The sequence below is a fragment of the Neolamprologus brichardi genome, chromosome 10 (genome assembly GCF_056152115.1).
Source record: "Neolamprologus brichardi isolate AB-2024 chromosome 10, ASM5615211v1, whole genome shotgun sequence".
In the NCBI taxonomy this organism is placed as follows: Eukaryota; Metazoa; Chordata; class Actinopteri; order Cichliformes; family Cichlidae; genus Neolamprologus; species Neolamprologus brichardi.
The window spans coordinates 15,428,420-15,441,657 of record NC_142113.1 but is presented as its reverse complement, the minus strand read 5'-3'; the positions used below and the strand labels follow the sequence as shown (position 1 = coordinate 15,441,657).

General features: G+C 42.2%; 1 protein-coding gene across 3 annotated transcripts; it reads right to left on the bottom strand.

Moving 5' to 3' along the window:
• Window positions 1-250: 250 nt before the first annotated feature.
• On the bottom strand, window positions 251-12,391 carry map7d2a (MAP7 domain containing 2a). Of its 3 annotated transcripts, none has more exons than XM_006799961.3 (17): window positions 12,009-12,391; window positions 9,891-9,983; window positions 9,362-9,457; window positions 9,197-9,274; window positions 8,605-8,768; window positions 8,417-8,513; window positions 7,338-7,427; window positions 5,774-5,880; window positions 5,572-5,690; window positions 5,094-5,455; window positions 4,861-5,005; window positions 4,601-4,772; window positions 4,347-4,451; window positions 4,178-4,228; window positions 3,927-3,966; window positions 2,211-2,859; window positions 251-2,115 (listed from the first exon to the last, which is right to left on the bottom strand). In XM_006799961.3, the coding sequence occupies exons 1-17, from the start codon at window positions 12,043-12,045 to the stop codon at window positions 1,860-1,862; spliced, it is 2,661 nt and encodes an 886-aa protein (XP_006800024.1). In that variant the 5' UTR covers window positions 12,046-12,391; the 3' UTR covers window positions 251-1,859. The 3 variants fall into 3 exon arrangements, with proteins under 3 accessions (XP_006800024.1, XP_035767559.1, XP_006800025.1); XM_035911666.2 differs by having other exon boundaries at window positions 9,371-9,457; XM_006799962.3 differs by lacking the exon at window positions 7,338-7,427.
• Between the last annotated feature and the right edge of the window lie 847 nt (window positions 12,392-13,238).

Genomic DNA, 13,238 nt, shown 5'->3' with positions numbered 1-13,238 from the left:
TGTGTCATGACTCTATCGTAGCAATCATTTTAGTTTAAATAATATAGCATAAACTGAAGGATATCCTACCCACCGCAAGAAGTCAGTAAATAAATAACGCGAAACAGGCAGGAAAAATTGTTATCAACATGGTACAAGTAAATAATCATAGTCATTGTTCATTTCATGGTTTTGCAGACTGTTGAGTGCTTATGATCCTCAGCACTCGTGCTTCATATAATAGGCACACATGACCACAGAGCCAGAAAAGTCGAAATTCTCATTTTTGCGCTTTATTGTTTCAGATATCCATGCTAATCATGCACAATGTCTACAGTAATAACATATGCTAGGTGACTGACACTGGTTTCATGTATAGCAATGAGCAAGCGTGAATACTTCTTTGATGTGGCTTTGTGTATTATTAATTCATAACCATTTTCCAGTCCTCCAGCTGTTTGAATATGCAAAATATATAACTCAGATATATGATTTATATTTCAATGTGGCTACTTTGCATAAGACTGTTATATGGCCATTGATTTGGGTTGTTTGACAACAAAAACTAAATGTCACTTCTTAACTGCACTGAATGTCGACATTACTGTCTACACCATGGCAGACGTGATGCATTTCAAACCAAGTTTCAAGTATTACAGGTCACAGACACATAACTATCCCAGTGATCAAGTTAAGATAAACACAAAATAAGCACTGAAGTAAAGCAGCTGCTCAGTCCCAGATAAGGCATCTCTACTGAAAATACATTTTAACGCAATACAGAAAGTGAATGTCACTGAATTGTTGAAGAAGTGTTCATGATCTCAGATGTAAGGGTCAGCAGTAAACAGTATCTTTAAAGCTACATGCCAGATCATTTGCAAGTCGCTCAGCAAACATTCCTTTCCCTGCGCCCTTCAGTCCTTCAGTCCAGTTCAGTATCCAGACATAGAGGGAAATTTCTGTTTCACAGATAAGTTAGCACTGGGTCCAACACAGCAAGGCACTCCTACAGATATCTTTTTAAATAACAAGAAGTTTAAGGCTGCCTTGCTTTCTTGATTTCTGTATATTTGTAGAAGACTTTGTGACATGACTTGTTTTTAGTTTGCTGCAACATTCAAGTTTACTTGGAATTTTTTAAGGTCATTTCCCTCCTCATTTGCATGCAGTTAGAAAGATTTGAAAATATCAAGATTATGGTTTGCTGGGAGAGAAAGTAAATAATACATAGTTGGAGTAGTCTGCTTGGATTTTAGTTTGTTACGTAAATCCAATATCAATACACACACCAGTAACATTGCCAGCATTAAAAATAAACCTGTCATGAACATTAAATAGTATTGCCTTCCCAACAACACTTTGAATATCATTTAAAGGCTTAGGAGGGTGTTTGGAAAGGCTACAGTCATCAGTGCTCTGAGCAGGCTTTAATACAACATGAAAATGAACTGGGAGCCAGTAAGGAATCTGTGCAGGGCAAGCTCTTCCCCAGCTAATGTATTTAAGTCATAGTATGTTTTTGAAATTTTTCTAGTATTCAAATCCCTGATATTTTTTTCCTCCATCGGGTCACACATCTACTGACTGTCTGTCATATGTGGATACTTGTCCTCAAAACAAGAACTGCAGATTCACAACAGCTGTAACACAATCATTTGCTATGTTGTTACTAAATAGGAGATGTTTTGTTTATATTGAAGGTCATATAGTACATTTTTAGGTCAATCTCTATGGCTCTAATCCCATTATTTTAATGACACAAGAGCACATATCCAAAATGTGACATCCTTGTGAGCGTATGTGTGCCTGTGTGTGAGAGACAGATGGAGAGGACAGAGACAAGGCAAGCAAGAGGGGAAGAGAAAGGAATTGATCGGCTACTTGATGCTTAGTTTATTCGAGGATGGAGGTGCCACCCCAAGGAGCTTTGAGTCTGAGACGGGACTGACGACACCCTCAATGAGGTTCTTGTTGCAGTCACCGATGCTGCTTTCAGAGGACAGTTTAGCATAGGTGACGCTCCCTGTCAGGTCCATCAGTTCTTCGAGGGCCCGGGTGTTACTCATGCCGCTCTGGATTTCATTGACAGGTGAGAACTCTGGGATCGAAATGAGTTCTTCCTTTGAGGCCGGGCTGAAATATGACCATATGATATATATTACATACACACAGCCCCCCCCCCCCCCCCCCCTCACATTTTAGTAATAAAGTGTTACCTAATGACTCACCTGACCTCCATCGACTGCACCTCATTGCAAGACCCTGTGTGCTTCACATCGAGTGGCTCCAGCTTGATGACTGGTGGTGACAGGTTTCCCATTGGAAGGGGTTTCACAGGAGGTCTACCAACCCCAAGCTGGGACCCTCCTTTATCCTTTCCCCCAGCTTTGTCAGCTGCTGGCACATCCACGCTCTGCTCTTTGCTTGCTTCAGCTGTTGGAGCACTCCTCTTCAAGGCACTTCCTCCACCCTTTCTATTCATCATAACGCCCTCTCCCCTCAGCTTTGTGAGGTCTTTCATGATTTGGTCTGTGACATTAACGCTTGCTCTGTGCTGCTGGTTTACATTCATTTCCATCTCCCCCCCCTCCTGCTGGAGTACACAGGCTTTGGCTACTTTAAGGGTGCTGCTAATCTCTTCCCTGGTTTGTCTTGTCTCAGATTTCTTGTCAGGAACACTGTGCGTCACGAGATGAGTGTTGTTTTTTACTTGCTTCTGATTGTCCATCTGTGCTGCTGCTGTGACTGTGTCTGTCTTCCCGAGAGCAGTGTCCTTTATTTTGACCTGAACTATAACCTGCTCTTTAACCTGAAAGTCAACCTTTTTGGTTGCTGGCTCTTTAACCTGAGCATTGCTTTGAATAGTCTTTATATTACCTGTGAAGAATTAAAAGATTTATCTTTTACAGTGGGCTTTCCTTTGTGTCGACTGTCCAGTTCAACATTAACATTTAATTTAACTTTTAGCACAAGATATTACAGATGTCATTACCCACAGCATCAGCTTAGCAGGTAAAAGAAAAACAAAAGGACAGCTCAAATAAAGCATAAGCTCAGATTGTGCAGAGCAGCCCGCTAGAGACAGAGCTGAATAAATCTTCCAAGGGCATTTTCAAGAGCGGCTAATTTTACAGTCAGCTCCCTTGGCACTTCACTGAAAGGTGCCCTTTCAGCACCAGGAAGGAAGTCCTTGTCTCCTCATACGCCACCAAACGTTGCAGAAACACCATGAAGTATTTTAAATGCTTAGAAATGTGGCTTCATCAGCTGAGGGTCACACTCATTCTTCTGAATAATCAAAGCCAAAGCACCAGAACAAGCCAAATCATAAAAATGTAGATGCTGTGGCACATGCTCAAAATTAGCTACTGCAAATTCATTCAAGCTAAATCAGTGGTTCTCAAAGTGGGGTCCGGGGGAATATCCATAGCCATCGGGGTGACATTCAGGGTGCAACAAACCCTTCTCACTGCTGCATAGCTTGGTTGAGTTGGCTGACATGCTGAGTTTGGTTTTCTTGAGAGCTGAAACGGGATGGCCAGTATGCACTATGTCTCGTCAGATGTAGATGAAGTCAGACAGGAAGACAATTTTGTATTTGGATCCTAGTAGCATTAAGGGTATGCTGAAAATATACAACTGTTTTGCACCTAAACCAACTGAAATGCGTTGGTGTTTAATACCATGACACAGGCGTGGAAACACACAGTTGCAATGACACTCTGAATGGGACTGTTAGAAGCTTGTGGCTTATTGGTGCTGGGACTTAGAAAATGTGCTCCCTTGTAAGGAGCAGCTGCCCTGGCACCCAAAAGTTTGAGAACCCTTGAATTAAATCATAAACCTCACATGCCCCAATTGCTTCTTTACAGCAGAGCACAGTAAGCAGGACCAGCAAGCAAAACTTAGCAGATCAGCAGGGGGGGACTGAATAACACACTAACCTGGTGGCGAGACGCGCTTTGTCTCCACCTGTTCCTCCATCTGATTCAGCGCAGAACAGAGACGATCAAGTAAACATTTAAGGCAATCAGGACACTCAACCAAAGTATCACCAATGATAGAATTTAATAAAGATAACAACATGAGAAAGTTGTAATAAATTAAAGTCAAAGGAAAAAAATATCAAACAGTCAGCGGGTGCTTAAAGGCAGCAGGTCTACTGTATGAGGACAGAAGCTGTCTCTTACAGTACCTTCGACTCAGCTTCACCCTTCCTAGTTCTCTTCATAATCTCCTCAATTCTCTGGAAAAGAATATCAATATTCAATCACTCTGGGAACTTTCCAGATATTCAAACAGATATTTCAAGAGAAGAAATGCAATCTGAATGCAGCAGTTGATTTGTCTGTGTCTACAATAACCTTTTTTCTTTGTTGCCGCTCCTCTTCCTCTTGCTGTGTCTGCAGTTCTCTGTCTTGCCGCTGACGCTCCACATCCTCTTGAGCCAGGACTTTGGCTTTTTCTCTCTGTTGAGAGCAAGAAGATCCATACATAGCCAAAGACTGCAATGATTTATCAAGTAATCCAAAATTTTTAAAGACAAGAAATCTACAAAAAGCTAAATGCAGAATAATTAGCAATAATAACAGACCAGCACTTTATAAAGACCACTGACCTCTCTGTCCATCTGGGCCTGTAGCTCCTCCTCCTGCTGTTCCTTCTTCCGTTTCTCTTCTTCTTGTTTCAAATGAGCGTCTGCCTCACGCCTTCCTCTCTCCTTCACTTGCTGATTCACTGGCTCCTGCCGTTGCTGCTCCTGTGCAAGTTGCTTCCGTTCCTCTGGTAACCTGATCCACATGGATATGATTTTGTCATCAACATGTTTTACGTGTATCCCAGACCTTATTTAAGGTCAATCCAGATCAATCAACTCACCTTCCTTCTTCTTCTTGCTGCTCCCGTTTTTTCTCCTCCAGTTCTTTCTGAGCCCGAGCCTGGCGCCTACGCTCAGCCAGCAACCTGCTAGCCTCCTCTGCATTTGATGTGCCAGCAGCCACCTTGCCTGTGCATGGTGCTGCTTCTATCACATAAACAAACGTGGAATAAGACTCTTCCATATGTACTAAAACTGAATGTAAAGGGGAAAAAAAGGAACTTATAGAATCCACCTTTTTTCTTGTCTCCATCCAGAAAATTGCTCTGTGTCATCTTCTCTAAGGGATCTCCTTTGGAAGTCAGCTGGTTTCCTCTTTCAGGCGACTGACATTTTTCAATAGCGTCTCCTTTGAAGTACTTATCGGAGGATTTGGTTTTAGCGATTTCAGTACTGGCCATATTCTTCTGAGCTGGTGGAGATGAAATTAAGCTGTTGATGTCAGCGCTCTTTTTCACTGCAGTCTCAGCTTTGGTGCGCTCGCCCTTTTTTCCCGCCTTGTCATTTTCTGCTTTTCTATTATCACTCGGGTTGGGGCGCTGTCTTGTCGGTGAGTAATGGTACTGATGTGCATTGCTAGGAGACTGGGCGCGAATCCTAGGCACACAGAAGGAGATGTCCAGCTTAAGAATATAGTTTTATAACAAACTGAACAAAGTACTGCTCATGCTCAGAGATACATTTGCCCACCTTTTACCAGCAGTTTAGCTTACTTGGAAGGGGTGGGAGGGGAAGCCAAATGTTTGGTGAAACTGGCAGGAGATTCAGATCTTCTCACAGGGGACCCACAACCTGGGGATGCAGTTCTTCTCTCTCTGCGCAGCCGCTCTTTCTGTAAGAAGCGTTAGTTTCATTTAAATCATAGCCTGTATCCACTAATGTCTCGTTCTTAAAGATGTTGTGTCAAGGTCTAACCTTTGGGGTGTTGGGAGTGGACTGAGAGCCTCCCTGAAGTCCAGCTCTGTTGTGATCTACACGGTTCACCGAGGTGTGGAAAGGTGACCTGTGAGGGCTGCAGGGTGCTGCATGATGACAGAAAATCTTGGTGAATGATACTCACTGATAGAGAGATAAAGACACAGCAGTAAAAGTACTGGACAGCACGTGCTGCATACAACTAAAGCTTACACACTTATTTTTACAGCAGAAAATAAGCTACACAGTATCAGAGCTGGAGGCCTTCATTTTTTTTTTAAACACTGCATTTCCTCTCTTTGATTAAAAGGAAGGCATCGAGCTTTCAGCTTAGGATAAGCAAAGTCTAATGTAGAAAACATTTCACTGCATCTGCATTTTTGTGATTCAGCCATCAGTCAGACATAATAAGGTATTAACACTTTCATTCTAGCAATTAACCCATGCACTGCAGTGCGCTACAGTGCAGCACGATGCAACCACACATGTGGCAATACAGTGGCTGTGAAAAACAGTGCAGAAACCAACTCCCAACATTTGGTTTGTGACTGCAAATGAAAACAGATAGATTTTGTGCAAACTCAAATTACAAAAGCAAAGGCCCTAAACACTGACCACTTTGCAACACCCACGTTATATATATATCTTTTGCCATCTTTGCACCTTGTCATCAAGCTGAACAGTCTCTAAGGAGTGCAGTCATCTCAGTGTGGCTGTATCTGTGTCTATTTTTGTGCACATATTTTTATTCTAGGTCACTTACGATTAATCTCTGAAACCGCCTGCTCCAGGGACCCAAAGGCAGCATCACTTAGCTGCTCTTACTCTGAAAACCTAATTTCAGGTGATCACAATAAAACACCCCGACCCATCTACAAACTCTGAAAACACCCTCCAGCATTTCAGACCCAGGATCCAGAGTTTAACTACAGAATTTAAATACTAATCCAGAAGTTGTTTTCTGGATTACAGGAATGTCCCTGCTACAGTGAAACACAGCAAAAATCTCATATACAAAGGCTTGATGATGATGAATTTATGGAGGAAACAAGTTTAAACTAACAAGATTCAGTCTGTGAAAAAGCTGACACTGTGCACTTTTATTTTCCTCTTTCTCCTGCATGGTGGTCTACTCGCAGATGTGCTGCAGAGTTGGCAAAGAAAAGCAAACTGAAATATTTCTGCGTGCTTTTATGTGAAAATTACGTTACATCCGATTAAGACAAGTATTTTAGGATAAATGTTTAGAAATATGACAGCAAAACCTCTTTTTCTGATAACATCTTTGTCTTGATTTCAATCCCTGAAGGCATAGTACTGTGTTCACAGTGCTGTGCCTCTATGCTGTCTTTGCAAATAACTCAAATGTAAAAGCCACTGCAAAAACATACACAATGAGGCCTGCAAAACATACAAAAGCAAAGAAGCTATGAAACTGAGCAAAAGAGTAACTTAACAGGCGTGCGTTACAGAAAGAAAAATTTGCCGGACACAAAGCACACGGTAACTCTTGGATGAACAGGTGGGGTAATGGATTTGGGAGGCAAGGGGGGCTAAACTTTACCAGATTCGCTGACAGCAGGAATGGGGGAGGCAATGCCATGGGAAAAGGCGGAGGCAGCAGAGAGAGGGAGTGGGGCATTCTCACAGTCACCTATAGGCAGCGGGCGGAGCAGAGCAAACAGAGCATTTGTGAACAGTTTATCTGAGCAATTCCTCATCCAGTTGTAGAGACCAGCAGGGATGCTGTGAAGCCATGTAACAGAAACATTTTTTTCCTTTAATTTAAAGCTGCTATTTGTAGATTTTGCATATTTTTGAGTGTATAAACATGGAGTTAGTGTATCAACTACTTTGCTTCCTTCATTTGCAGACGCTTGAACAGACAGTTCTCTCCAAAATGAAACTGACATATTTTTATTCTGGCCTATAGTGCTATTATCCATTGTCTTCCCTTGTGTAGTGCCAAAAAACACACACATAAAAGTAAGGTGTGTCTTTCCAGAAATCATGTTTCTGATACTCAATAGAAATCCACAAACTTTGTTGCATGCAATTTATTTTCTGTCTATCAACCCACACCTGCCTACTGTATAGAAGGGTGTGTGTATCTACCTATGACGACAGACTTGCATCAGTGTGACAGGATGCAAACATTAGCCCCCGCCCTCCCCTCAGCTGAGCTCTAATATCAGCTATACTGTATGCATCCTTCTTTTGGTTGGCGGGTGTAGTTTAGTAGAAAGAAAATAGTTCCTACATGAAACAAGGTTTGGATTTTTTCCTGGAAAGAGACAAAGTTGCATACGAATGAGGATGGGGAGACATTTGTCACTACCGAGCAGAGGAACTGTCCTTTAAAAAGATGCTGATTAGCGATACACCCGTGCTGTGTAATTCCACCATGTTTTTGCAGAAAAACAGGAAAACATCTCTGTTCACGTGCATTTCAGAAGCCAGGCTGTCAGCCATGATCAACCCTCTTTAACACACACATAGTGTTTGTCTGTGTTATGTTATCTAACAGGAATACAGCAAAATGTAGCTGCAGCGTCTTTTCAGTATTCTGCTATTTCAGACCATCCCACAATATGATTCCATGCTTCTTTGTTCTCAGGAAAAAAAAACCCAGACTATTCTTACCTGCTCCTTGATGGTAGCCTCTGCTGCAGCGTTTTGTCCTCTGCTCCAGCTGGAGGCTGCGCTCCAGAGAGCGTTTCATCAGGGCCTCGAGACGCTCCTGAATGCAGCACAGCAGAGGTGACTTTTACACAGACATTACAACTTGATTACAACTACATTACAACTACACACAACAACAAAATGCTGACCCGCTCCTCCTCGAGCTGCTGCCTCCTCTTTTCCTCCACCGCAGCTCTGCGGAGATCCTCTTTCTGCCTCTGCTCCTCCAGCCGCCTCCAGCGTTCCTCCACTGTGCGTTCATACTGCAGCCGAGCTCTGCGCTCCTTCTCCCTGATTAGCTGTTCCCGGGCCGCTGAGAGAGACAGAGTGTCTTTTTGTGCTTTGCTTGTTCATACATCACACATACCATGACTTTCCTTCTCTTTAGTAAATTGGTTTGGTTCAATTTAATTTGGTAAAGTTGAGTTTGTGTCTCTATCCACGCCCAAGATGAAATCATGAAGTGAGAAAACCCGGTCATCATGAGGTCACTGCTGGCGCTGCGGGATCATCTGCGAGTAGGAGACCTACTTTTGCAGACTTTCCTACCTTAAACTCTCTAAAGTGACACAGCACATCGTATCAAAAACCCAGTGAACTCAAAGTGCATCCTCTAGCTCTTCTATAACCAATTAGACTGCAGAAGAAGGGGGGGGGGGGGGGGACGACTGACTGAAACTGGAAAGGAACAAAAAGCCAGAGGCCAACAGAAAACAAAACAAAAACCAGGACATCACCTACCCAGGCTTCTCTCCCTCTCCTCTCGCCGCTCCTTGGCTAAACGCATCCTGTCGTCTGTCCTCAAGTAACCCTCCAGAACTGAAAGAGGAAAGATATTAGAGAGCAAAAACAGGGCAGTGGCAATAAAAGAAAAAAAATAAAACAAAAACAAAAGTTGCAACTTACTTGGTTTACCTCCATGGTTGCTGCTGACATTAGCAGGTAGGTGGGAAGGGGAAGCGTGCCCATTCATGTGTAGCTTCTTCTCTGTGTTAGATGGGGCTGGTTGGAGGGATGGAGGGAAAGGACACTCAGCTTTGCATAAAGTGGGGTGACATCAGTGCACTGCTACTTTCTCATCAGCAGAGGGAAACATTCATTCAGCTTGATTACGGGCGTCTGTGTGGCAAAATGCTCAGTGAAGAAGTGCCAAAACAAGCAAGACAGGGGAGGAAACTATCCTCCATGTGGGAGTCAGTCCACATATGCTGACTGTTGCTTTTTGTTATTGTTGTTAAGCGTTCACAAGCCGCTCCTCCATTCACCGATAACAGCAAGGCCCTCAAGCACGCTGCCCTAATAGTAGTCTATAAGTCTATAAGCAATTGTGCAAAAGTCCAAATGATTGGAGAGTAAGTGAATTTAATCCAGATTAAACAGATTAATGGAAGGAAAAGTGTGATTTATGTGACAGAAGCCAGAGAGGATTACTCACTGTTTTTTCCAGTCCGGGCTGGAGAGCTGTGACTGTTTGTTGGAGATTTCTTGTCAGGAAGTAGAGTGATGGATGGCGGTGCCATCTTTTCACCTAAAGCACAAAACAAAGCAACACTTTGTGTGTTCATCTAAACGATACGGTCATTTTATTACATTAATGTCACAAAATCACTGTGTGAACGGAAGAGCTTGCCTGTGTACTTATATTGATAAATACACTGGAGTGAACAGGATTTATGAAGAGGTTTTATATCTCGATCTATCGATCGATCTATCGATCGATAGCTCGATTAAAATGTTTTCCTATTATAGTCATTCTAATCCTTTTTGGTCCATTAAAGTATGTTTATGGAACTGTGATGTTTATGGAACATATTTGTGACAATTTCTGCTGCTCTCTTGGCCAGATTTATCTTGAAAAACATATTTTTTTATTCTCACTAACACTTTCCACCCAAACAAACAAAGGAAATGTAACAGTCACTTTATCAAAAACTGATTGGAGCTTCTAACATGTGACAGTGATATTTCTTTTTCGTTCAAAGTAACTTCATGAGACATATGTTTGGGATATTTTTCACACATTATAGGCCAAAAAGTCATTTATAACACTTTAAATTCCCACAGTCTATTTTTGCACAACACTTGTGCACAGCAAAATAAACCACAGTCACATGATGTGTTCTCATTTTAAGTCTTTTCCCTTAATAAACAGAGTGACACCCATAAATTACAGTAATAAGTCAGAATATAAACCCTTTGGATTTTAAGATTTAGAACAAAAACATTTTCTAAAAGTTCAAGAGTCAAAACAAACACATTAATGATCAAATATTATACTGTGAGATGACTATTGTCCTAAAATGAATCCTGAAATAAGTCAGTAGGACATCATCAGTGTAAAGCCCAGCAATGAAAATATTTAATTCCACAGATTCACTCAATCGATCTGTACAACGCTGGCTGAACTGTCCTCACACAGCCGGTCGCTTCACTTTATCAAGTGAATTACTTCCTTTCCAGTCAGGGCTTTTATTGCCTGCTGAAATCTGGCAGACAACACGGACTCCTTTTTCTGCATGACCTGACTGACATCAGACACGAGAGCTAAACGTTAATGCTCAGCTGACTTCATTAAACATATTCCTGTGCTCACTCATCGTTTTGTAACATTTCCATGATGACATGAGCTCTTTTATAGGTCACAGGTAAGTCTACCTCTGAGTAAGGTGGTTGCAATTATTGACTGTAGCTTTTATGGCTTTGAGGGTAATAAAGACCAGGCTGTCTCTGTTTTATAGAGGAGCCTGTCAGATTACTCTTAAACATTAAAAATAAATTTGTGTGTATCTATCTATATGTATATTTATATATATGTGTGTGTGTGTGGAGGCTGAAGAGCTCATGGAGCTGAAGTTGCTTTAAAAGCATTTAGAGGTGTAAATATTCAGTCCTTTCATCTTTCTCCTGTGAAGCAGTGAACTACAGTGACACGGGCAAATCTTTCGTCATGATAGTTAATTTGATTATTGTGCAGCAGGGATATTTCTCCTCTTTCACGGTGTACAGGGTGGAAGCTAAACAAAGTGAAAGCTTATTATTCAGCTTATTGCTATTTTTATTGCACAAAGTCTGAACAGAAATGACTTCTTGTAAAATCACCCACAGGCCTCTTGTACCTCCACCCATTTGGACGTTTTTTGAGCGTCGTCACAGCAAACAAAACAAAAATAATGGTAATAATAATAAAGAGCAACGTGGGCTCAGCATGGGACCCCCTATCAAAGCCCTAGCATTGATATCTACCCCCACACAGCTCACACAACGACAGAAACGCACAAAGAAACAACGCATTTCTTTTGCTCGCATTTACTCTGGATTAGTGATTTAGCTTTTTTTTCAATGAAAGTGAGGTCGGGCATGCACTTTACAGACATTACCGCCATCCCCACAGTGGCTATTAAGTGAGAGAGAGAAAAAAGACGCTGGAGCTGGATCATCACCGCACAGCGTCAGGCAGATAAAGCAGCAGCGCTAATATCAGTTGCGTCATGCATGAGTCTGCTTTAAATCCACGACGAGGAGTGTAAACAAACGCCACATACACCAGGCTTACCTGTGACTGCGCCGGATAAGGCGACTGTTTTCGCCATGGTAGCTATTACAGTCAGAACAGCCTACACCCAAATGTCATCCAAAGCGGGCTACAGTGATGCAGCACGGCGATCCGTTTCCCTCCAGCAGCAGTGATAATCGCAGCCACGGCGGACCAACGCGAACACACAGCATTCAGCGAGGTGCACTGAAGGTCGCTATGCGGCTGTGGTGAAACGTGGATGGAGGAGAGAGAAATTCTGCTGGGCATGAAGCGGCAATGATAAAGCGTATACAACCCCGTGTGCTCGCCAAACCACAGAGTGCGTCTGCATGGCGTGAGCGCGCACTCATACACGGGCCGTCACACATTACCGGCAGATGGAGATTTCCACTCTGTGCAAACAGCAGGCGGGCCCAGAGTGAGCACACTTTGACGCAGCGACAGATTGCGGGGACACTATGTATACGCAATGTGTTGTTGTTGTTGTTGTTGTTGTTGTTAATTGTAATAGCCTCGTTTCAGCAAAGATAATTTATATTAAGCTAAAACTGCGTGTCACACAACTCAAGAAAAGGCTCGTTATTGTGACTGTGATGTTCATACAGACGTTTGTACGAAAGACATGCAGGACACAATATCATCAATCTGATAAACACAGTGGCCGAAAACAGGTGGGAGGTGGGAATGACCAGATACACAATACGTCACTCATGCTACAACATTAATTTATATTATTTTTCAGCATTATGCAATATGCTGAGCATTGCAATTTATCAACTTTCTTTTTTAGTTAAATTCTATCAACATCTGTTTAATCCCATAACAAAACTATCTCACTTGTGTTGTTTTTGTTGCAAAATTACATTGTCAAGTGCACCATCGCTAAAACCTGCCATAAATGTTGTGATAAGACAGAGCCAGTCTGCTACCAGTCTGAGACTGAATGTGGTGAAGTTGGCAATTCCATGCAATCTGTTTCTGATAATACAGCAATGAACTGTGTCAAACAGTTAAAAATCACACATCTGTCTCTGTCTGGATACAGAAATTCACATTTATCTATTACAGTTCTTCTCAGCACCCTTCCTGCTCTATTTGAATAGAACATCCAGTTGAGTCGGATCTCCTCACTTGGTGCTCACTGACAAATTCATTCAGACTGATGGCAACATGTTGGCAACCTGTCTGCATTTATAAATCTGATAGATAGTATTTGCAAACCTTTGACAATTCTTTGGAGTGACTGCA

What these genes read in the sequence shown, in the direction of transcription:
- map7d2a (XM_006799961.3), bottom strand. Translation starts at nt 12,045, where the DNA reads ATGGCGAAAACAGTCGCCTTATCCGGCGCAGTCACAG. An exon ending in TCCTGCTGTCAGCGAATCTG is followed by an intron (nt 5,881 to 7,337) that starts GTAAAGTTTAGC and finishes GTCATCATGCAG; the next exon opens with CACCCTGCAGCCCTCACAGG. An exon ending in TCCCCTCCCACCCCTTCCAA is followed by an intron (nt 5,456 to 5,571) that starts GTAAGCTAAACT and finishes CTGTGTGCCTAG; the next exon opens with GATTCGCGCCCAGTCTCCTA.